The 19,095-nt window shown below is 44.3% G+C and overlaps 1 protein-coding gene across 1 annotated transcript in view; it reads left to right on the forward strand.

Moving 5' to 3' along the window:
• Positions 1–7,791, forward strand: part of tat (tyrosine aminotransferase) — an 82,941-nt gene extending 75,150 nt beyond the window's left edge. The window contains exon 12 of the mRNA XM_043706456.2: positions 7,431–7,791. Within this exon, the coding sequence (XP_043562391.1) occupies positions 7,431–7,580 (150 nt within the window). The 3' untranslated portion in view covers positions 7,581–7,791. The remainder of the gene's footprint in view (positions 1–7,430) is intronic.
• Positions 7,792–19,095: the final 11,304 nt, after the last annotated feature.

Genomic DNA, 19,095 nt, shown 5'->3' on the forward strand with positions numbered 1-19,095 from the left:
CCTCTCATTATCTTGTATACCTCAATTAGGTCACCTCTTCTCCTCCTTTTCTCCAATGAAAAAAGTCCGAGCTCAGTCAACCTCTCTTCATAAGATAAGCCCTCCAGTCCAGGCAGCATCCTGGTAAACCTCCTCTGAACCCGCTCCAAAGCATCCACATCTTTCTTATAATAGGGCGACCAGAACTGGACACAGTATTCCAAGTGCGGTCTAACCAAAGTTTTATAGAGCTGCAACAAGATCTCACGACTCTTAAACTCAATACCCCTGTTAATGAAAGCCAAAACACCATATGCTTTCTTAACAACCCTGTCCATTTGGGTGGCCATTTTAAGGGATCTATGTACCTGCACCCCAAGCTCCCTCTGTTCCTCCACACTGCCAAGAATCCTATCCTTAATCCTGTACTCAGCTTTCAAATTCGACCTTCCAAAATGCAATACCTCGCATTTATCCAGGTTGAACTCCATCTGCCACCTCTCAGCCCATCTCTGCATCCTGTCAATGTCCCGCTGCAGCCTACAACAGCTCTCTATACTGCCAACGACACCTCCAACCTTTGTGTCATCTGCAAACTTGCTGACCCATCCTTCAATCCCCTCATCCAAGTCATTAATAAAAATTACAAACAGTAGAGGCCCAAGGACAGAGCCCTGTGGAACACCACTCACCACAGACTTCCCGGCAGAATATTTTCCTTCTACTACCACTCGCTATCTTTTGTTGGCCAGCCAATTCTGTATCCAGACAGCTATGTTCCACTGAATCCTATTCCTCCTGACCTTCTGAATGAGCCCACCTTGGGGAACCTTATCAAATGCCTTGCTGGAGTCCATTTACACCACATTTACACCACATCCACAGCTCGACCCTCATCAACGTTTTTAGTCACATTCTCAAAGTTTTGTGAGGCATGACCTGCCCCTCCCAAAGCCGTGCTGACTGCATTTAATCAAGCTATACTCTTCCAGATGGTCATAAATCCTATCCCTCAGAATCCTTTCTAACACCTTGCAGATGACAGACGTGAGACTTACTGGTCTGTAATTGCCAGGGATTTCCCTATTTCCTTTCTTGAAGAGAGGAATTACATTTGCCTCTCTCCAGTCCTCAGGCACGACTCCAGTGGAGAGCGAGGATGAAAAGATCTTCGCAAGTGGCGAAGCAATTGCATTTCTTGTTTCCCAAAGCAGCCGAGGACAAATCTGGTCTGGGCCTGGCAACTTGTCAATCTTAATGTTTGACAAAATTTTCAGCACATCAGCTTCCTCTATCTCTATCCGTTCCAGCATGCACACCTGCTCTTCAAAAGGTTTCATTCACTACAAAGTTCGTTTCTTTCATAAAGACAGAAGCAAAAAACCCATTTAGGGCTTCCCCTACCTCCTCAGACTCCACACACAAGTTCTCTATGCTATCCCTGGTCGGCCCTACTCTTTCTTTGACCATTCTCTTATTCCTCACATAAGTGTAAAATGCCTTTGTGTTCTCCCTAATCCGTTCTGCCAAGCCTTTCTCGTGCCCCCTCCTGGATCTCCTCAGACCATTTTTGAGCTCCTTCCTCACCTGCCTGTAATCCTGTAGAGCTGAGCTTGACCCTAGCTTCCTCCACCTTATGTAAGCTACCTTTTTCCTTTTGACGAGAAGCTCCACCGCTCTCGTCATCCAAGGTTCCTTTATCTTACCATTTCTTGCCTGTCTCAGAGGGACATATTTATTCATCACTTGCAACAACTGTTCCTTAAACAGTCTCCACATGTCTATAGTGCCTTTACCATGAAACAATTGCTCCCAATCCATGCTTCCTAACTCATGTCTAATCGCATCATAGTTTCCTCTTCCCTAATTAAATATACCTCCCATTTTGCCTAATCCTCTCCTTCTCCATAGCTGTGAAGAATGTGAGGCAGTTGTGGTCACTATCACCAAAATGCTCTCCCACCACAAGATCTGATACCTGCCCCGGCTCGTTTCCGAGCACTAAGCCTCTCCCCTCGTCGGCCTGTCAACATACTGAGTTAGGAAACCCTCCTGAACACACCTTACAAAAACAGCTCCATTCAAATCTTCTGCTCGATGGAGGTTCCAATCAATATTGGGAAAGTTAAAGTCACCCATTACAACAACTCAACTATGTCCACACTTTTCCAAAATCTGCTGAGCTATGCTTTCTTCCATCTCCCTGCTGCTATTGGGGGGCCTGTAGTAAACCCCTAAAGAGGTGACTGCTCCCTTGCTGTTCCTAATTTCCACCCATACTGACTCAGTCGGCAGATCTTCCTCGACAATGGAAGCTTCTGTTGCTGTGATACCCTCTCTGATTAGTAGTGCTACACCCCCTCCTCTTCTTCGCCCCTCCCTATTCTCTTTAAATGCTCTAAACCCTGAAATATCCAGCAACCATTCCTGCCCCTGAGAAACCCATGTCTCTGTTATGGCCACAACACTATAGCACCAGGTACTGATCCATGCTCTAAGTTCATCACTTTTATTCCTGATACTCCTTGCGTTAAAGCAAACACACTTTAACTGATCCCTTGGTTCCTTGCCAGGAAATTCCTTCCCACTAGCTGGTCTACCTCTTGCTATTGAGGAGGAAGTGAGGTCTGCAGATGCTGGAGATCAGAGATGGAAATGTGTTGCTGGAAAAGCGCAGCAGGTCAGGCAGCATCTAGGGAACAGGAGAATCGACGTTTCGGGCATTAGCCCTTCTTCAGGAAGGGCTAATGCCCGAAAGGGCTAATGCCTGAAGAAGGGCTAATGCCCGAAACGTCGATTCTCCTGTTCCCTAGATGCTGCCTGACCTGCTGCGCTTTTCCAGCAACACATTTCCATCTCTACCTCTTGCTATTGCCTCATCTGCATCAACTCTCACCTCCGGTATACAGCTCAGGTTCCCACCCCCCTGCCATACTAGTTTAAACCCTCTCGAACTACTCAAGCAAACCATCCACCCAGGACATTGGTCCCCTTCCAGTTCAGATGCAACCCGTCCTTCTTGTACAGGTCCCACCTTCCCCAGAAGGCATCCCAATTATCTACATATCTGAAGCCCTCCCTCCTACACCAGCTGCGCAGCCGTGTGTTAAGCTGCACCCGCTCCCTGTTCCTCGCCTCGCTGGCACCGGTAGTAAACTAGAGAACACTAGTCTGTTCGTCCTGCTCTGCAGCTTCCATCCTAACTCCCTGAAATCACTTTTTATATCCTCGATCCTTTTTCCGGCTATATCATTAGTGCCAATATGTAACACGATTCCTGGCTGTTCGCCCTCCCCTTTTAGAACCTTATACACCCGATCGGAGACGTCCCGGACCCTGGCACCAGGGAGGCAACATACCTTCCGGGAATCCCGATCCTGACCACAAAATCTCCTGTCGATTCCCCTAACTATCGAGTCTCCTACCACGAGTACTTTTCTATTCTGCCCCCTTCCCTTCTTTGCCACAGTGTCAGGCTCAGTGATTGCTATGGCTATGGCTTTCCTCTGGTAGGTCATTCCCCCCCAACAATATCCAAAACGGTATACTTATTGCTGAGGGGAATGTCCACAGGGGATCTCTGCACTGTCTGACTGTCCCCTTTCCTCCCCCTAACTGTAACCCATCTATCCTTGTCCTGAGCCCCCCTTAGGAGTGACCAACTCCCGGTAACTCCCCTCAATTACCCCCTCAGCCTCCCGAATGATCCGTAGTTCATCCAGCTCCAGCTCCAATTCCCTAACACGGATTTCAAGGAGCTGGAGTTGGGTGCACTTCCCGCAGATGTAGCCAGCGGAGACGTGTGCCCTGTCTCCCACCTGCCACATTCTGCAGGAGGAGCAAGCAACTGCCCTATCATCCATACCCGGCTTATCTGAATACCCAATCAGTACTAAAGTAGAAAGCTGAGTTCAAGTTGCTATAAAATTAATAACAAACTTATATTCAATAGAGGAAGTTTAGAATAAACCTTACCTTATTAACTAGGTTAGAGGAGGAGGGCGGGTGGGAGACACTACAGTAGTAGAGTCTCGGGTTTAGACGTCTTGCTGATATATATGGTCACTGCTTTCCTTCCCGGCTGCCCCTCTGGTCCTCGTCACTTCCCCCACTGCTCCCGCTCCTTCTGTGAAAGGGAAAACACTGCTGTCCGCTACCGCTGTACCTGCAAAATAATTTTGAATTTTTCTTTATTTTATCTGCCATTATCCTTTTATGTCCCCTTTTTATTCTCCTCATTTCCTTTCCAAATTTCCCCTTACTCTTTAGAACAAAGAACAAAAAACAAAGAAAATTTACAACCCAGGAACAGGCCCTTCGGCCCTCCAAGCCTAGGCCGATCCAAATCTACTGTCTAAACCTGTCGCCCAATTCCTAAGCATCTGTCTCCCTCTGCTCCCCACCTACTCATGCATCTGTCCAGACGCATCTTAAATGAATCTACTGTGCCTGCCTCTATCACCTCTGCTGGCAACGCATTCCAGATACCCACCACCCTCTGTGTGAAGTACTTGCCGCATGTATCCCCCTTAAACCTTCCACCTCTCACCTGAAAGTGTGACCTCTCGTTATTGAATCCTTCACCCTGGGAAAAAGCTTGTCTCTATCCACCCTGTCTATACCCTTCATGATTTTGTAAACCTCAATCAGGTCCCCCCTCAATCTCCTTTTTTCTAATAAAAACAAACCTAACCTACTCAGCCTCTCTTCATAGCTAGCACCTTCCATACCAGGCAACATCCTCGTAACCCTTCTCTGCACCCTCTCCAAAGCGTCCACCATCCTTTTGGTGATGTGTACACAGTATTCTAAATGTGACCGAACCAATGTCTTGTACAATGTTAACATGACTTGCCAGTTCTTATACTCAATACCTCGTCCGATGAAGGCAAGCAAACCATATGCCTTCTTGACCACTCTATCCACCTGTGCAGCAACCTTCAGGGTACAATGGACCTGCACTCCCAGATCTCTCTGCTCATCAACCTTTCCCAAGGCTCTTCTGTTCATTGTATAATTCACTCTCTAATTAGACTTGCCTAAATGCATCACCTCACATTTGTCTGGATTGAAGTGGGCGGCACGGTGGCACAGTGGTTAGCACTGCTGCCTCACAGCGCCAGAGACCCGGGTTCAATTCCCGCCTCAGGCGACTGACTGTGTGGAGTTTGCACGTTCTCCCCGTGTCTGCGTGGGTTTCCTCCGGGTGCTCCGGTTTCCTCCCACAGTCCAAAGATGTGCAGGTCAGGTGAATTGGCCATGCTAAATTGCCCGTAGTGTTAGGTAAGGGGTAAATGTAGAGGTATGGGTGGGTTGCGCTTCGGCGGGGCGGTGTGGACTTGTTGGGCCGAAGGGCCTGTTTCCACACTGTATGTAATCTAATCTAATGAACTCCATTTGCCACTTTTCCACCCAACTCTTCAGTCTATCTATATCCTCCTGTATTCTTTGACAGTCCCTTATGCTTTCTGCTACTCCACCAATCTTTGTGTCATCTGCAAACTGCTGATCATACCAACAGTGCCCTCTTCCAGATCATTTATTTATATCACAAACAACAGTGGCCCCAACACTGATCCCTGTGGAATACCACTGGTCACCTTTCTCCATTTTGAGAAACTCCCTTCAACTACTACTCTCTGTCTCCTGTTGCTCAACCAGTTCTTTATCCACCTAGCTAGAACACCCTGCACACCATGTGACTTCACTTACTCCATTAGTCTACCATGGGGAAACTTATCAAAATGCCTCACTAAAGTCCATGTATATGACATCCTTCATCTATTAACTTGGTCACTTCCTCAACGAACTCTACTAAGTTGGTAAGGCATGATCTCCCTCGCACAAAACCATCTTGCCTATCTCTGATAATTTCTGTATTCCTCTCAAGCTGCTGCTGTTTTGAGCCCTCAGAATCTACCAAATGCCTCCCTTTGTTTCTTTATTTGATGCCATATAATACTTTGCTAGCCTGGGATCACAGGATTTGTTCGTTCTCACCTTTATCTTTATTGGAACATGTTGGCTCTATTACCTTCTTGAGTGCATCCCACTGTTCTGACACAGATTTATCTGGAAGTTTCTGCTCCCAGTCCATGTTTGGCAAATCATATCTGACCTTATGTAAAATCAGTCTTTCCACACTTTAGAATTTTGATTTCAGGTCCATTCTTGTATTTTTCCATAACAATTAGGGGTGTTAGATATATCAGATTGTTACAGTGAGTGATGAGGGATATATCAGTGTTACAATGAGGGGTAGAGGGGCATATCTGAGTATGGCAATAAGGGTTTGGAGCGTATCAAGATGTTACAGTGAGGGGTGTGGGGTATATCAATTTTACAGCAAGGAGTGTGGGTTATATCAGAATGTTATAATGGATAATGTTTGGGAGAAGATTTGTAGCTCGGGTGCTCGTTGTTGTGGTTCTGTTCGCCGAGCTGGGAATTTGTGTTGCAGACGTTTCGTCCCCTGTCTAGGTGACATCCTCAGTGCTTGGGAGCCTCCTGTGAAGCGCTTCTGTGATGTTTCCTCCGGCATTTATAGTGCTTTGTCTCTGCCACTTCCGGTTGTCAGTTCCAGCTGTCCACTGCAATGGCCGGTATATTGGGTCCAGGTCGATGTGCTTGTTGATTGAATCAGTGGATGAGTGGACAAACAGGAAAACAGCTAACGATCCGTATCCATGAACACCAACTAGCCACGAAACGACACGACCAGCTATCCTTAGTAGCCACACACTCAGATGATAAGCAACATGAGTTCGACTGGGACAACACTACTATTATCGGACAAGCCAAACAGAGAACAGCCAGGGAATTCCTAGAGGCATGGCACTCATCCACAGATTCAATCAATAAGCACATCGACCTGGACCCAATATACCGGCCACTGCAGCGGACAGCTGAAACTGACAACCGGAAGCGGCAGATTCAAACCACTACAAATGCCGGAGGAAAGATCACAGAAGCGCTTCACAGGAGGCTCCCAAGCACTGACGATGTCACCTACACAGGGGACGAAACGTCTGCAACACAAATTCCCAGCTCGGCGAACAGAACCACAACAGTTATAATGGATAGTGTGAGGTGTATTAAAGTGTTGAAATGAGGAGTGTGGGGTATGTCAGTGTTGAGGTGAGTAGTGTGGCATATATCGAGGAGAAAGTGAGGTCTGCAGATGCTGGAGATCAAAGTTGAAACTTTATTGCTGGAACAGCACAGCAGGTCAGGCAGCATCCAGGGAACAGGAGATTCGACGTTTCGGGCACAGGCCCTTCCTCAGGAATCTGTGGCATATATCAGAGAGTTACAGTGAGGGTTGTGAGATATCAGCATGTTACTATATGAGAAATAGCATTTTAAACCAATGCTTCTCCAGAAATTTGTTTTGTGACTCAGAAAATGCAAAATGTTTGTATGTAGTGTATAACTTATCATTTTGTCTGCAGTGCTTCGAATATACAAACTTCTTCAGAGTGGTGTTAACTGTTCCAGAAGGCTTAATGCTTGAGGCTTGTCACCGCATTCGTGAATTCTGTGAGGAACATTTTCAACCTCAAGAGAATTGCACCACAGCTGATATTGAATGCGACAAATGAGCAGGCGCTGAACAACTTGCTGGGCATCTGTTGTAACAAGAGCTGTGCTTCAGTCTGAATTATTTAACACAAGTTTAATATAATTTAAAAGTATGTACAAAGTTCATTATTTACGTGAAGTGATTCACGTGAAACTTAATTTGGATCATTCTAGTTGAGTGTTGGGTGTGAACTGGTGACTCTTGGTCTACTAAAGATTGGTTGCATCCTCTTTTACTCTTTCCAGAGAAATTCCTATCAAATGGATCTAAGTCTAATTTCATTGTTGACAGTCAATAACACATCATGTAATCACTTTGATGGTGAATAACTTTTCATCCAAGGATATTTTGCTAATCTCTGTCCATATTACAGTTCAGCCTACAGAGCAGTGCAGAATCAGTGTGACACTTGCAAGTGAGCAGCATAAACAGGATGGCTGAATCAATCACCTCATTTTAGGTTTCACCAGCTCCACAGATGAAAGTTGTGCTACTTAGTACTCAGTGGGATTGATGTTACACCACTATCCAGTTAGAAATACAGAAAACAGGATCTGTTATTTTTAATCTGTTCATGGGAAAGGGCATCACTGGTTTGACCAACATTTATTTTGCAATCCTAATATCCCAGAGGGCAGTTAGGAGTCAACCACATTGCTGTGGGATAGGAGTCACATATAGGCCAGACAAGGTAAGGGACATAATGAGCCAAATTGGCTTTCCTGAAAATTGACAATGGATTCATGATCATAATTAGACTCTTAATTCCAGATTCTTTTCTATTAATTTTAAATTTCACCACCTGCCATGGTGGGATTGGAATCTGGGTCTACAGAACATTATCTGGGTCTCTAGATTAACAGCTGAAAATGTGTTGCTGGAAAAGCGCAGCAGGTCAGGCAGCATCCAAGGAGCAGGAGAATCGATGTTTCGGGCGTGAGCCCTTCTTCAGGAATCCTGAAGAAGGGCTCATGCCTGAAACATCGATTCTCCTGCTCCTTGGATGCTGCCTGACCTGCTGCGCTTTTCCAGCAACACATTTTTAGCTCTAATCTCCAGCATCTGCAGTCCTCACTTTCTCCTCTGGATTAACAATACAGCTGTAATACCACTAGGCCAAAGTATTCTTCTTTGGAATACTGGAAGATGCCACAAAATTTTGTGGCCATAAAAATAAAGTAGAAAATTAGTGATTTCAGCTCAAGTTCTGATTTCAAAACTTTGACAAAGGTAATGTTTTTCTAATGAAACCTCGTAGCAATAGAGTAAGTGCACATGGAAGGTAGACTTCCACTAGCTTTTGTGCAAAACAGCCTGCCTCAAATTTTAAGGTTATTGCTGCTTGTTCTAGACTTCCTTGCCAGAGGAAGTAGTTTTGATTTGCCTGGAGAATCCCAGGATTAATTTGATGAATCGACGTTCCACTCCTTCACATGTGCCCAGAACTGAATATAGGAACACCAGACTAGATCAACTAGAACGGCTTATACCAGTGGCATCCCTTTGTATTCCAGCCTCTTGACATAAAGGCCATAATTCCTTTAAATAATTTTTAGTACCTGTCCACTAGTTTAGTGATTTCAATACTTAGATCCCTAAATCTTTCTTCTCATCCACTGTTCCTGACTTCTCATTATTTCAACATACTGTGATCTCTCTTTCAAAGTGAATGACTTTCTATAAGTGCATATTAAATTGCATTTGCCACATTTTTCCCACTCATTAGTTGAACAATACTCCTTTACAACTTGCTGTATTCATCTACACTTTGCTGTGCTGTCTAACTCTCTGTCATCAATAAACCTGATCCGTGGCTCTCTATTCCTGAGTTATGTCTGAAAAAGTCCTATTCTCTCTAAATGTTCAACACATCTTTCTACGGGTCATATGGGGTAAAGCAATCTGGAGTTAAGCTCAAGACTGGATAAAGATTTCACTTTGATTATTAATTTTGCTTCTGTGTTGCCTGGTTTTTCAGGTTTTCCTTTCATCAGATCTACTCACAAGTTATATTTTGTAAAACCTATTTAATAATATTATTGTAAAGAATTGTTGTGTTTATAATAAATGCTGCATTTCCCATTTTACAATTGTTTATTGGTCATTAGTTAAATTCAAGGATATATTGAGCATTGTGACTGTGTTAAGTATAGGAAATGGAAGTCCTCATCCTTGTGTTCATAAGGGAGTATTTTTTAATTTATTCATCTGTGAGATGTGAGTGTAGCTGGCTAGCCAGAATTTATTGCCCCTCTGGAGGTGCCCTTGAGAAGGTGGTGGTGAGCTGCCCTTCTTGAACTGTTGCAGCCCATGTGCTGTGGTATGACCCACAATGCCGTTATGGAGGGAATTCCAGAGAAGAAACAGCAATATATTTCAAAGTCAGGATGTTGAGTGGCTTGGAGGGGAACTTGAAGGTGGTGCATTACATTTGTGTAAACCAATGTAATATGCCAATGTAAATGTATATAAGTGACTGTGCCAGTATGTTGTTCTTGGTTAATGGATACCATCATAGTGGTACTATAAGGGTCTTTCTTTGCACCAGTCTCGTCCTTGTGTTAACAATGTTGATACAATGTTGTTGGGGAATTACAATAACGTAGATCAAAACAACTGTAATGTGAATTTATGCAGCACCTTTAACATAATAAAATGTCTCACAAGGTTTCACATGAGCAATTATCAAGCTAAATTTGACGCTAATCCTTTCAAGGGAGAAAGTGAGGACTGCAGATGCTGGAGACCAGAATCAAGAGTGTGTTGCTGAAAAAGCACAGCCAGTCAGGCAGCATCTGAGGAGCAGGAGAATCGACATTTTGGGCATAAGCCCCTTCATCAGGAATGAGGCTTGTGAGAAGAGGGGCTGAGGGGGGTGGGGCTGGGGGCAAGGTAGTTGGGAATGCGATAGGTAAATGAAGGTGGGGGAGAAGGTGATAGGTCGGAGAGGAGGGCGGAGTGGATAGATGGACAGGTCAAGAAGACAGTGCCGTGTTGGAGGCTTGGGACTGGGATAATGTGAGGGGAGGGGAACTGAGGAAAGTTCACCAAAAAAGCAAAAGAAAAATATCTATAGCAATATTTTCAAGAAAAACAGGTACCCAATAAACACAATCCAATCCTCAGAAACAAACCCAAACGGGCAGACACAATGCAACCAAAAACTATAGCCACATTTATATACATCAAAGACCTATCAGAAATGACTTCCAGACGACTCAGATCTCTCGGCATCATGGTATTCCACAAACCTACCAACACACTTAAACAGCGACTAATGAACCTAAAGGATCCATTAGATATCACCAGCAAAACTTCCTGAAGAAGGCCTTATGCCCAAAACGTCGATTCTCCTGCTCCTTGGATGCTGCCTGACCTGCTGCGCTTTTCCAGCAAAACATTTTTCAGTACATTTATGAGATACCATGCAAGAACTTAAAAAACATTACACTGGACAAACTAGCAGGAAACTTGCCACCAAGATACATGAACACCAACTGGCCACCAAAAGACATGACCCACTATCACTAGTTTCTGTACATATGGACAAAGAAGGACACCACTTTGACTGGGACAACACACATATCCTCGGACGGGCAAAACAAAGATGTGCACAAGAATTCCTAGAGGAACAGCATTCTAACCAGAACTCCATCAATAAACACATCCATTTAGATCCTATCTACTTTCCCTTGAAAAAAAAACTGGAAATGACATCACCCACCCTACGAAACCAAGACCTATATATAGAGATGCAGGATACACCACCAGCACTTTATCGGAGACTCTCACTAATGAAGTTATCTAGTATGGTGACAAAATGTCTGAAAACAAACTTTACAGCTCAGCATGCTAACTTACAGACTTAATCTTGAGATGTTGTTTCAATCATTCTTTGAAAAGAACAAATAGATTTCACCCTGAACCGAATACTGTCAAGTTCATTAACACCTAGAAGTAAATAGTTGGCTTTGTGAACAACAAATGGTCTCATCCAATGCTGTGTGATGTCATTTGGATTAAATAAAGATCACCAGCAATGTTCCAGAGACTGATAAATCAAGTAGTAGCCAGCATTCCTAATTGTGTGGCTAGCCATGATGATGTATTGGCATACAGCAATACTTATGTGAACCATTTGGAATATCTGGAAGCTTTGTTTAGATTTGGTAATAAACCTTGTCAAAATTTAAATGAGGTTAATTTCATTAAAATGATAGTAGAGTTGGCTGGAATGGACTGGAAAAGCATTTTTAGCAGCAAAAGCATTTGATGAAAAATGGCAGGTGTTTAAGAAATCATTGAGAAAAAAGGACTCTAGGAAAAGGATAAGCCAAAACAAAAACAAACCACAAACCATTCTGGAAATTCCAAAACAAAAACAGAAATTTCTGGGAAAATTCAACATGTCTGGCAGCATCTGTGGAAAGAAAGCAAACTTGATGTTTCAGCTCCAGTGACCATTCTTCCCACAGACTTCTGTTAACCAAGGAAGTTAAGGATAGTTCCAACTTCAAAGAAGAGAAATATACAAACAAATTATATTGTTGGAGGGTGTGGTGTCTCAGGGGAACATAGGCAAAAGTAAGGACTGCAGATGCTGGAGATTAGAGTCGAGATAGTGGTGCTGGAAAAGCACAGCAAGTCAGGCAGCATCCGAGGAGCAGGAGAATCAATGTTTTGGGCAAAATCCCTGTATCATTCCTAATGAAAGACTTTTGCCTGAAACGTCGATTTTCCTGCTCCTCGGATGCTGCCTGACCTGCTGTGCTTTTCCAGCACCACACCCTTGACTCTCAGGGGAAAATAGCAGAAACAGCCATGACTGGCTCTGCTGTAAATTAGGGTATACAAGCAGGAGGCCAGATGAACACAGCAAGCCAGGCAGCATCAGATGGTGGAGAAGTTGACATTCTGGATGTAGCCCTTCTTCAGGACTTGGGGTGGGTGTAAGGAGAGCTGTAGATAAAGAGGGTGGAGGGGGAAGAGTGGTGAGGAGGGGATAGGTGAAGACAGGTAGAGGGTACGACTTGGTTGGTCAATAGGAGAAATTAATCTGGTAGGTGGCTGAGAGGAATGGAAGAGAGGGGGAGAGGCTTGAAGGGAGGTTATTTGAAATTGGAGAATTCACCTGTTACCGGATTCACTCCTCCCATCAAACAACCAGGTTGTACTTTCTACCTGTCTTCATCTATCCCCACCTCACCAACCCCCCTTACACCCACCCCCAGTCCTGAAGAAAGGTTACACCCAAAACATTGGCTTCTTCATCTCCTGATGTTGCCTGGCTTGCTGTGTTCTCCAAGCCTCCTGCTTGTCTACCTTGGATTCCAGCATCTGCAGTTTTTTTTGTCTCTAACATAACTCAGGGTATGGGCCAAGTCCACGTGAGCAGCTACGATAGGGGACTCTGTCATCAGAGACACAGGCAGGCGTTTCTGCAGCTGCAAGTGAGATTCCAGGATGGTGTGTTGCCTCCTTGGTGACAGGTCAAAGATGTTTCGGAGCGGTTACAGCAAATTCTCAAAAGGGATGGTGAGCATTCGGAGGTTGTGGTACACATTGGTACCAATGACATAGGTGGAAAAAGGAAAGAGGCCCTGTAGAGTGAATATAGGGAGTTTAGCAGAATCATTAGGGACATTTAAGCGACTGCTGGACATGCACATGGATAACAGTGAATTGAAGGGTGTGTGGGTTAAGTTATTTTATTTTACATTAGGATTAATCCTCGTCACAACATCATGGGCCAAAGGGCCTGTTCCATGGTGTTTTTTCCTATGTTCTATGTTAAAAAGCAGGATCCCAAGGGTAGTAATTTCTTGATTACTCTTGGTGCCACATGCTCGTGAGAATAGGAATAGGACAATGCAGTAGTTGAATGTGTAGCTGAGAAACTGGTGCAGAGGACAGGGGTCCAGATTTTTGGATCATTAGGATATCTTATGAAACAGAAGTGTCCTGTACAAAGGGATGGGTTGCACCTGAGCTAGAGGGGGACCAATATTCTGGTGGAGAGATTTGCTAAAGCTACTTGGGTGTGTTTAAAACTAATCTGGCAAGAGGTGCTAGAAAAACTGTTAGGCAAACAAGGAATGTGGAAAGGAATGGTCTGTCCAACTGTTTTTCTCCGGGGTCCATCTCCACCCTTCATTTACCTCTTCCTTACCCCCTCTCTACCATATATGCCAATCTTTTCCTAGCCACAATAAGTTCTGACCTGAAACATTAACTCTGCTTTCTCTCCACAGATACTACCAGATCTGTTGAGTTTTTCAGCAATTTCTCATTTTGTTTCTGATTTTCTGCATCTGCAATTTTTTCATATAGATAGGTTGGAGAGGCTTGGATGGAGGAATGACAGATGGAATTTAATCTGGTCAAAGTGAGGTGTTGCATTTGGAAGATCTAATGCAGGAAAGAAGTATAAAGTAAACGCCAGAACCCTGTGAAGCTGAAACATTCAGAATGATCTTGGCACACAGGTCCGCATTTCCTTGAAAGGGGCAACACAAGTGGATAAGATGAAAAAAAAAGGTATGCTTGTTTTCATCATTTGGGGCATAGAATATAAAACTTGGCAAGTCATGTTTAACAACACTGAGGCCACATTTGGAATATTGCATACAGTTCTGATTGCTACACTACCAGAGGGATGTGGAGACTTTGGAGACAGTACAGAAACAGTTTACCATGATGTTGCTTGGTTTGGAGGATTTTAGCTATGAGGAGAGGTTGGGCAAGCTTGGTTTGCTTTCATTTGAAGGGGATTTTCACTTGAAGTTTAGGCAAGGCTGCAACCCTAACCAGTAGTGAGGCAAAAAAGAAGCTTGAGGGTGGTATAGAAGTTAAAGAGAGCAAATTAAATAGACAGCACAGCAGAAATGAAGAATTAAACTACATTTATTTCAATGCAAAATGCCTGACAAGTAAGGCAGGTGAACTAAGGGTATGGATGGGAACATGGGATTGGGATATCATAGCCCTTACAGAAACATGGCTGAGGAACAGGACTAAGCATCTCAATGTTCTGGGGCAAAGATGCTATTGGAAGGATATAGGGGGAGTCAAGAGAGGAGGGGAAATGCATTTTTGATTTGGGAAAACATCATGGCAGCACTTAGAGAGGATATTCTTGAGGGATTGTTCAGTGAAGCTATATGAGTGGAACTGAGAAATAAGAAGGGGTGATCACTTTGATGGTCTTGTACTATAGGGCCCTAATAGTGGGAAATTAAGTTAGCTGTTAGAATAATAAGGTTGTAATAGTGTGGAATTTTAACTTTCCAAACATAGACTAGACTCCCATAATGCTAAGGGCTTAGATGGGAAGGAACTTGTTAAGTGTGTTCAAGAAAACTTTCTCAATCAATCTGTAGATGGCCATACTGGAGAGGGGGAAAAACTCAACTTCTTCTAGGGAAATAAGGTATGGTGAATGACTGAGGTATTAATAGGGGAGCACATTGGTTCAAGCGACCATAAATCTATTAGTTTTGAAATAGTAATGGAAAAGGATCGGCCTAATCCATAAGTTCGGTGGTATGGTGGCTCAGTGGTTAACACTGCTGACTCAGTGTGCCAGGGGCCTAGGTTCAATTCTACCCTTGGATGACTGACTGCCTGGGTGGAATTTTCACATTCTCCTTGTCTCTGGCTGGGCCAACATTTATTACCAATCCCTAATATCTCAGAGGGGCAGTTAAAAATCAACCATATTGCTGTGGGTCTGGAGTCACATATAGGTTAGACCAGGTAGATATGCCAGTTTCCTTCCCTAAAGAACATAAGTGAACCAGATAGATTTTCCAACAATTAGCAATGGATTCATGGTCATCATAGAACATAGAACATAGAACATAGAAGAATACAGCGCAGTACAGGCCCTTTGGCCCTCGATGTTGCGCCGATCCAAGCCCACCTAACCTATACTAACCCACTATCCTCCATATACCTATCCAATGCCCGCTTAAATGCCCATAAAGAGGGAGAGTCCACCACTGCTACTGGCAGGGCATTCCATGAACTTACGACTCGCTGAGTGAAGAACCTACCCCTAACTTCAGTCCTATATCTACCCCCCCTTAATTTAAAGCTATGCCCCCTTGTAATACCCGACTCCATACGCGGGAAAAGGTTCACACTGTCAACCCTATCTAACCCCCTAATCATCTTGTACACCTCAATCAAGTCACCCCTAAACCTTCTTTTCTCTAATGAAAACAGCCCCAAGTGTCTCAGTCTTTCCTCATACGATCTTCCTTCCATACCAGGCAACATCCTGGTAAACCTCCTCTGCACCCGTTCCAGTGCCTCCACATCCTTCCTATAGTATGGCGACCAAAACTGCACACAATATTCCAGATGCGGCCGCACCAGAGTCTTATACAACTGCATCATGACCTCAGGACTCCGGAACTCAATTCCTCTACCAATAAAAGCCAGTACGCCATATGCCTTCCTCACTGCACTATTTACCTGGGTGGCAACTTTCAGAGATCTGTGTACATGGACACCAAGATCCCTCTGCTCATCCACACTACCAAGTATCCGATCATTAGACTCTTAATTTCAAATTTGTATTTCATTCAAAATCCACCATCTGCCATGACAGGATTTGAACATTATCTGGGTCTCTGGATTAACAGTCCAGAGGATATCACCTCCCCATCTCTGTAATTTGTTACAAATTTATTTTAATTGTACATGTATAGACGAGCTGCCAGAGGAAGTGGTGGAGGCTGGTACAATTGCAACATTTAAGAGGCATTTAGATGGGTATATGAATAGGAAGGGTTTGGAGGGATGTGGGCCGGGAGCTGGCAGGTGGGACTAGATTGGGTTGGGATATCTGGTCGGCATGGACAGGTTGGACCGATGGGTCTGTTTCCGTGCTGTACATCTCTATGACTCTATGACTCTAATATGTGCCAATCTCCATGGCCAGTCTGTGACTTTAGACATTAGTGTAGATTATTGCCTTTTCCCAAAGCTGCTCTTAAGCAAGAGATTAATGATTGACATTTCTGAAATAGCTGCTGTTATCAAAGTCAAGGATAGTTTAGATGGTCATTACCTCCAAAACAATTTGCACAGAACAAACTGAGAGAGTGATCAAACTGACTCAGCAACAATACAGATCAAACCAGATTGCGTACAGCAAAAGTAAATACTTTATTTCACCTTACAAAGTCCAATATGCTCTGTTCGAAGAAAAATGGCAACTGTGGTTATCACCAGACTGACTGCTTTCTGACACATTGTGTGTTGAATTCTCATTCCATTGTTCTCTGTACAGAGAGTCATAAAGTCATAAAGCACAGAAGCACACCCTTTGGTCCAACCAGTCCATGCCGACCTTAATCTCAAACTAAACTAGTCCCGCCAACCTGCGCTTGGGACATATTCCTCCAAACGCTTCTTATTCATGTACTTATCCAAATGCCTTTTAAACGTTGTGCGTGTATCTACATCCATCACTTTGTCTGGAAGTTAATTTCACACAAGAATCACTCTCTGTGTAAAAACATTGCCCCCCATGTTCTTTTTACATCTTTTTCCTCTCATCTTAAAAATATATCCGCTAGTTTTGAAATCCCCCTCCTAGGGAAAAGACGTCAGTCATTCACCTTATCTATGCTACTCATGATTTTATAAACCTCAATAAGATCACCCGTCAACCTCCTATGCTCCAGTGAAAAGTATCTTAGCCTAATCAGCCTCTCCCTGTAACTCAAACCTTCCATTCCTCGCAACATCTTGGTAAATCTTTTCTGAACCCTCTCCAGCTTTATATCTTTCTTTTAACCAGGTGACCAAAACTGAACACAGTATGCAGAAGAGGCCTCACAAACGTGACTACCCAATTCGAACACTCAAAAGTCTGAGCAATGAAGGCAAATGTGCTAACCGCCTTCTTAACTATACTGTTTACATGTGACACAAACCTCAAAGAATTATGCACCTGTACCTCGAGGTCTCTCTGTTCTACAACACTATCCAAGGAGAAAGTGAGGACTGCAGATGCTGAGAGTCAGTTTCGAAAAGTGTGATGCTGGAAAAGCACCGCAGGTCAGGCAGCATCCGAGGAGCGGGACAGTCAACGTTTTGGGCATAAGCCCTTCATCAGAAATGTCAACTCTTCTGCTCCTTAGATGCTGATTGACCTGCTGTGCTTTTCCAGCACCACACTTTTAAACACTACCCAAGGCTTTACTTTTAATTGTGTACACCCTGCTGTTGTTTGTTTACCAAAATACAATATCTCACATTTATCTGAATTAAGCTCCATCTGCCACTTTTCAGTGCATTGACCCAATTGATCAAGATTGCTTTATAATCTTCGATAGCTTTGTTCACTACCCACCATTACACCAATTTTGGTGTCATTTGTAAACTTACTAACCATGCTTTCTATGTTCTCAAAGTCTGAAGTCACACAACACCAACAGATTTATTTGAAATCACAGGCATTCAGTGCGCAGCCCCTTTGTCAGGTGTAGTGAGTCTTATATTCTCTATATTCTCATCTAAGTAATTTATATAAATGACAAACAAAAGCAGACCAAGCACCAATCCCAGTGGAACATTATTGGTAGCAGGCCTCCAGTTTGAAAAGGGTCTGGTTGAATTCTATCAACCATCTTAGTGTTGTCTAAGTTCACTTTCTTACTCTGTCCAACTGCTCTGTGTGCTGTCACTCTGCCTCACTGCACTTTCTGTCCTGATACTCTGTTTAACTGCACTCTGTGGAGAAAGTGAGGTCTGCAGATGCTGGAGATCAAAGTTGAAACTTTATTGCTGGAACAGCACAGCAGGTCAGGCAGCATCCAGGGAACAGGAGATTCGACGTTTCAGGCACAGGCCCTTCTTCAGGAATGAGCAGAGAGTGTTCAGCAGGAGAAGATAAAAGGTAGGGAGGAGGGACTTGGAGGAGGGGCGTTGGAAATGTGATAGGTGGAAAGAGGTCAAGGTGAGGGTGATAGGTCGGAGTAGGATGGAGGCGGAGAGGTCAAGAAGAAGACTGCAGGTCAGGAAGGCGGTGCCGGGCTGGAGGGATTCGGCTGAGACAAGGTGGGGGGAGGGGGGATGAAGAAACTGGTGAAGTCCAAGTTCATCCCCTGTGGTTGGAGGGTTCCCAGTCGGAAGATAAGACGCTCCTTCTCCGACCGTCGCGTTGTTGTGGTTTGGCGGTGGATGAGTCCAATGACCTGCATATCCTCGGTGGAGTGGGAGGGGGAGTTGAAATGCTGTGCTACAGGGTGGTTGGGTTGGTTCGTCCGGGTGGCCCAGAGGTGCTCTCTGAATCGCTCCGCAAGTAGGCGGCCTGTCTCCCCAAGATAGAGGAGGCCACACCGGCTGCAGCGGATGCAGTAGATGATGTGGGTGGAGGTGCAGGTGAATCTGTGGCGGATATGGAAGTTTCCTTTGGGGCCTTGGAGAGAAGTGAGGGGGGAGGTGTGGGCGCAAGTGTTGCACCTCCTGCGGTTGCAAGGGAAGGTGCCGGGAGTGGAGGTTGGGTCGGTGGGGGGTGT

This window comes from Chiloscyllium plagiosum, unplaced genomic scaffold (genome assembly GCF_037043375.1).
Source record: "Chiloscyllium plagiosum isolate Xiang-an unplaced genomic scaffold, Cpla_swu_hap1 HiC_scaffold_17, whole genome shotgun sequence".
Lineage (NCBI taxonomy): Eukaryota > Metazoa > Chordata > Chondrichthyes > Orectolobiformes > Hemiscylliidae > Chiloscyllium > Chiloscyllium plagiosum.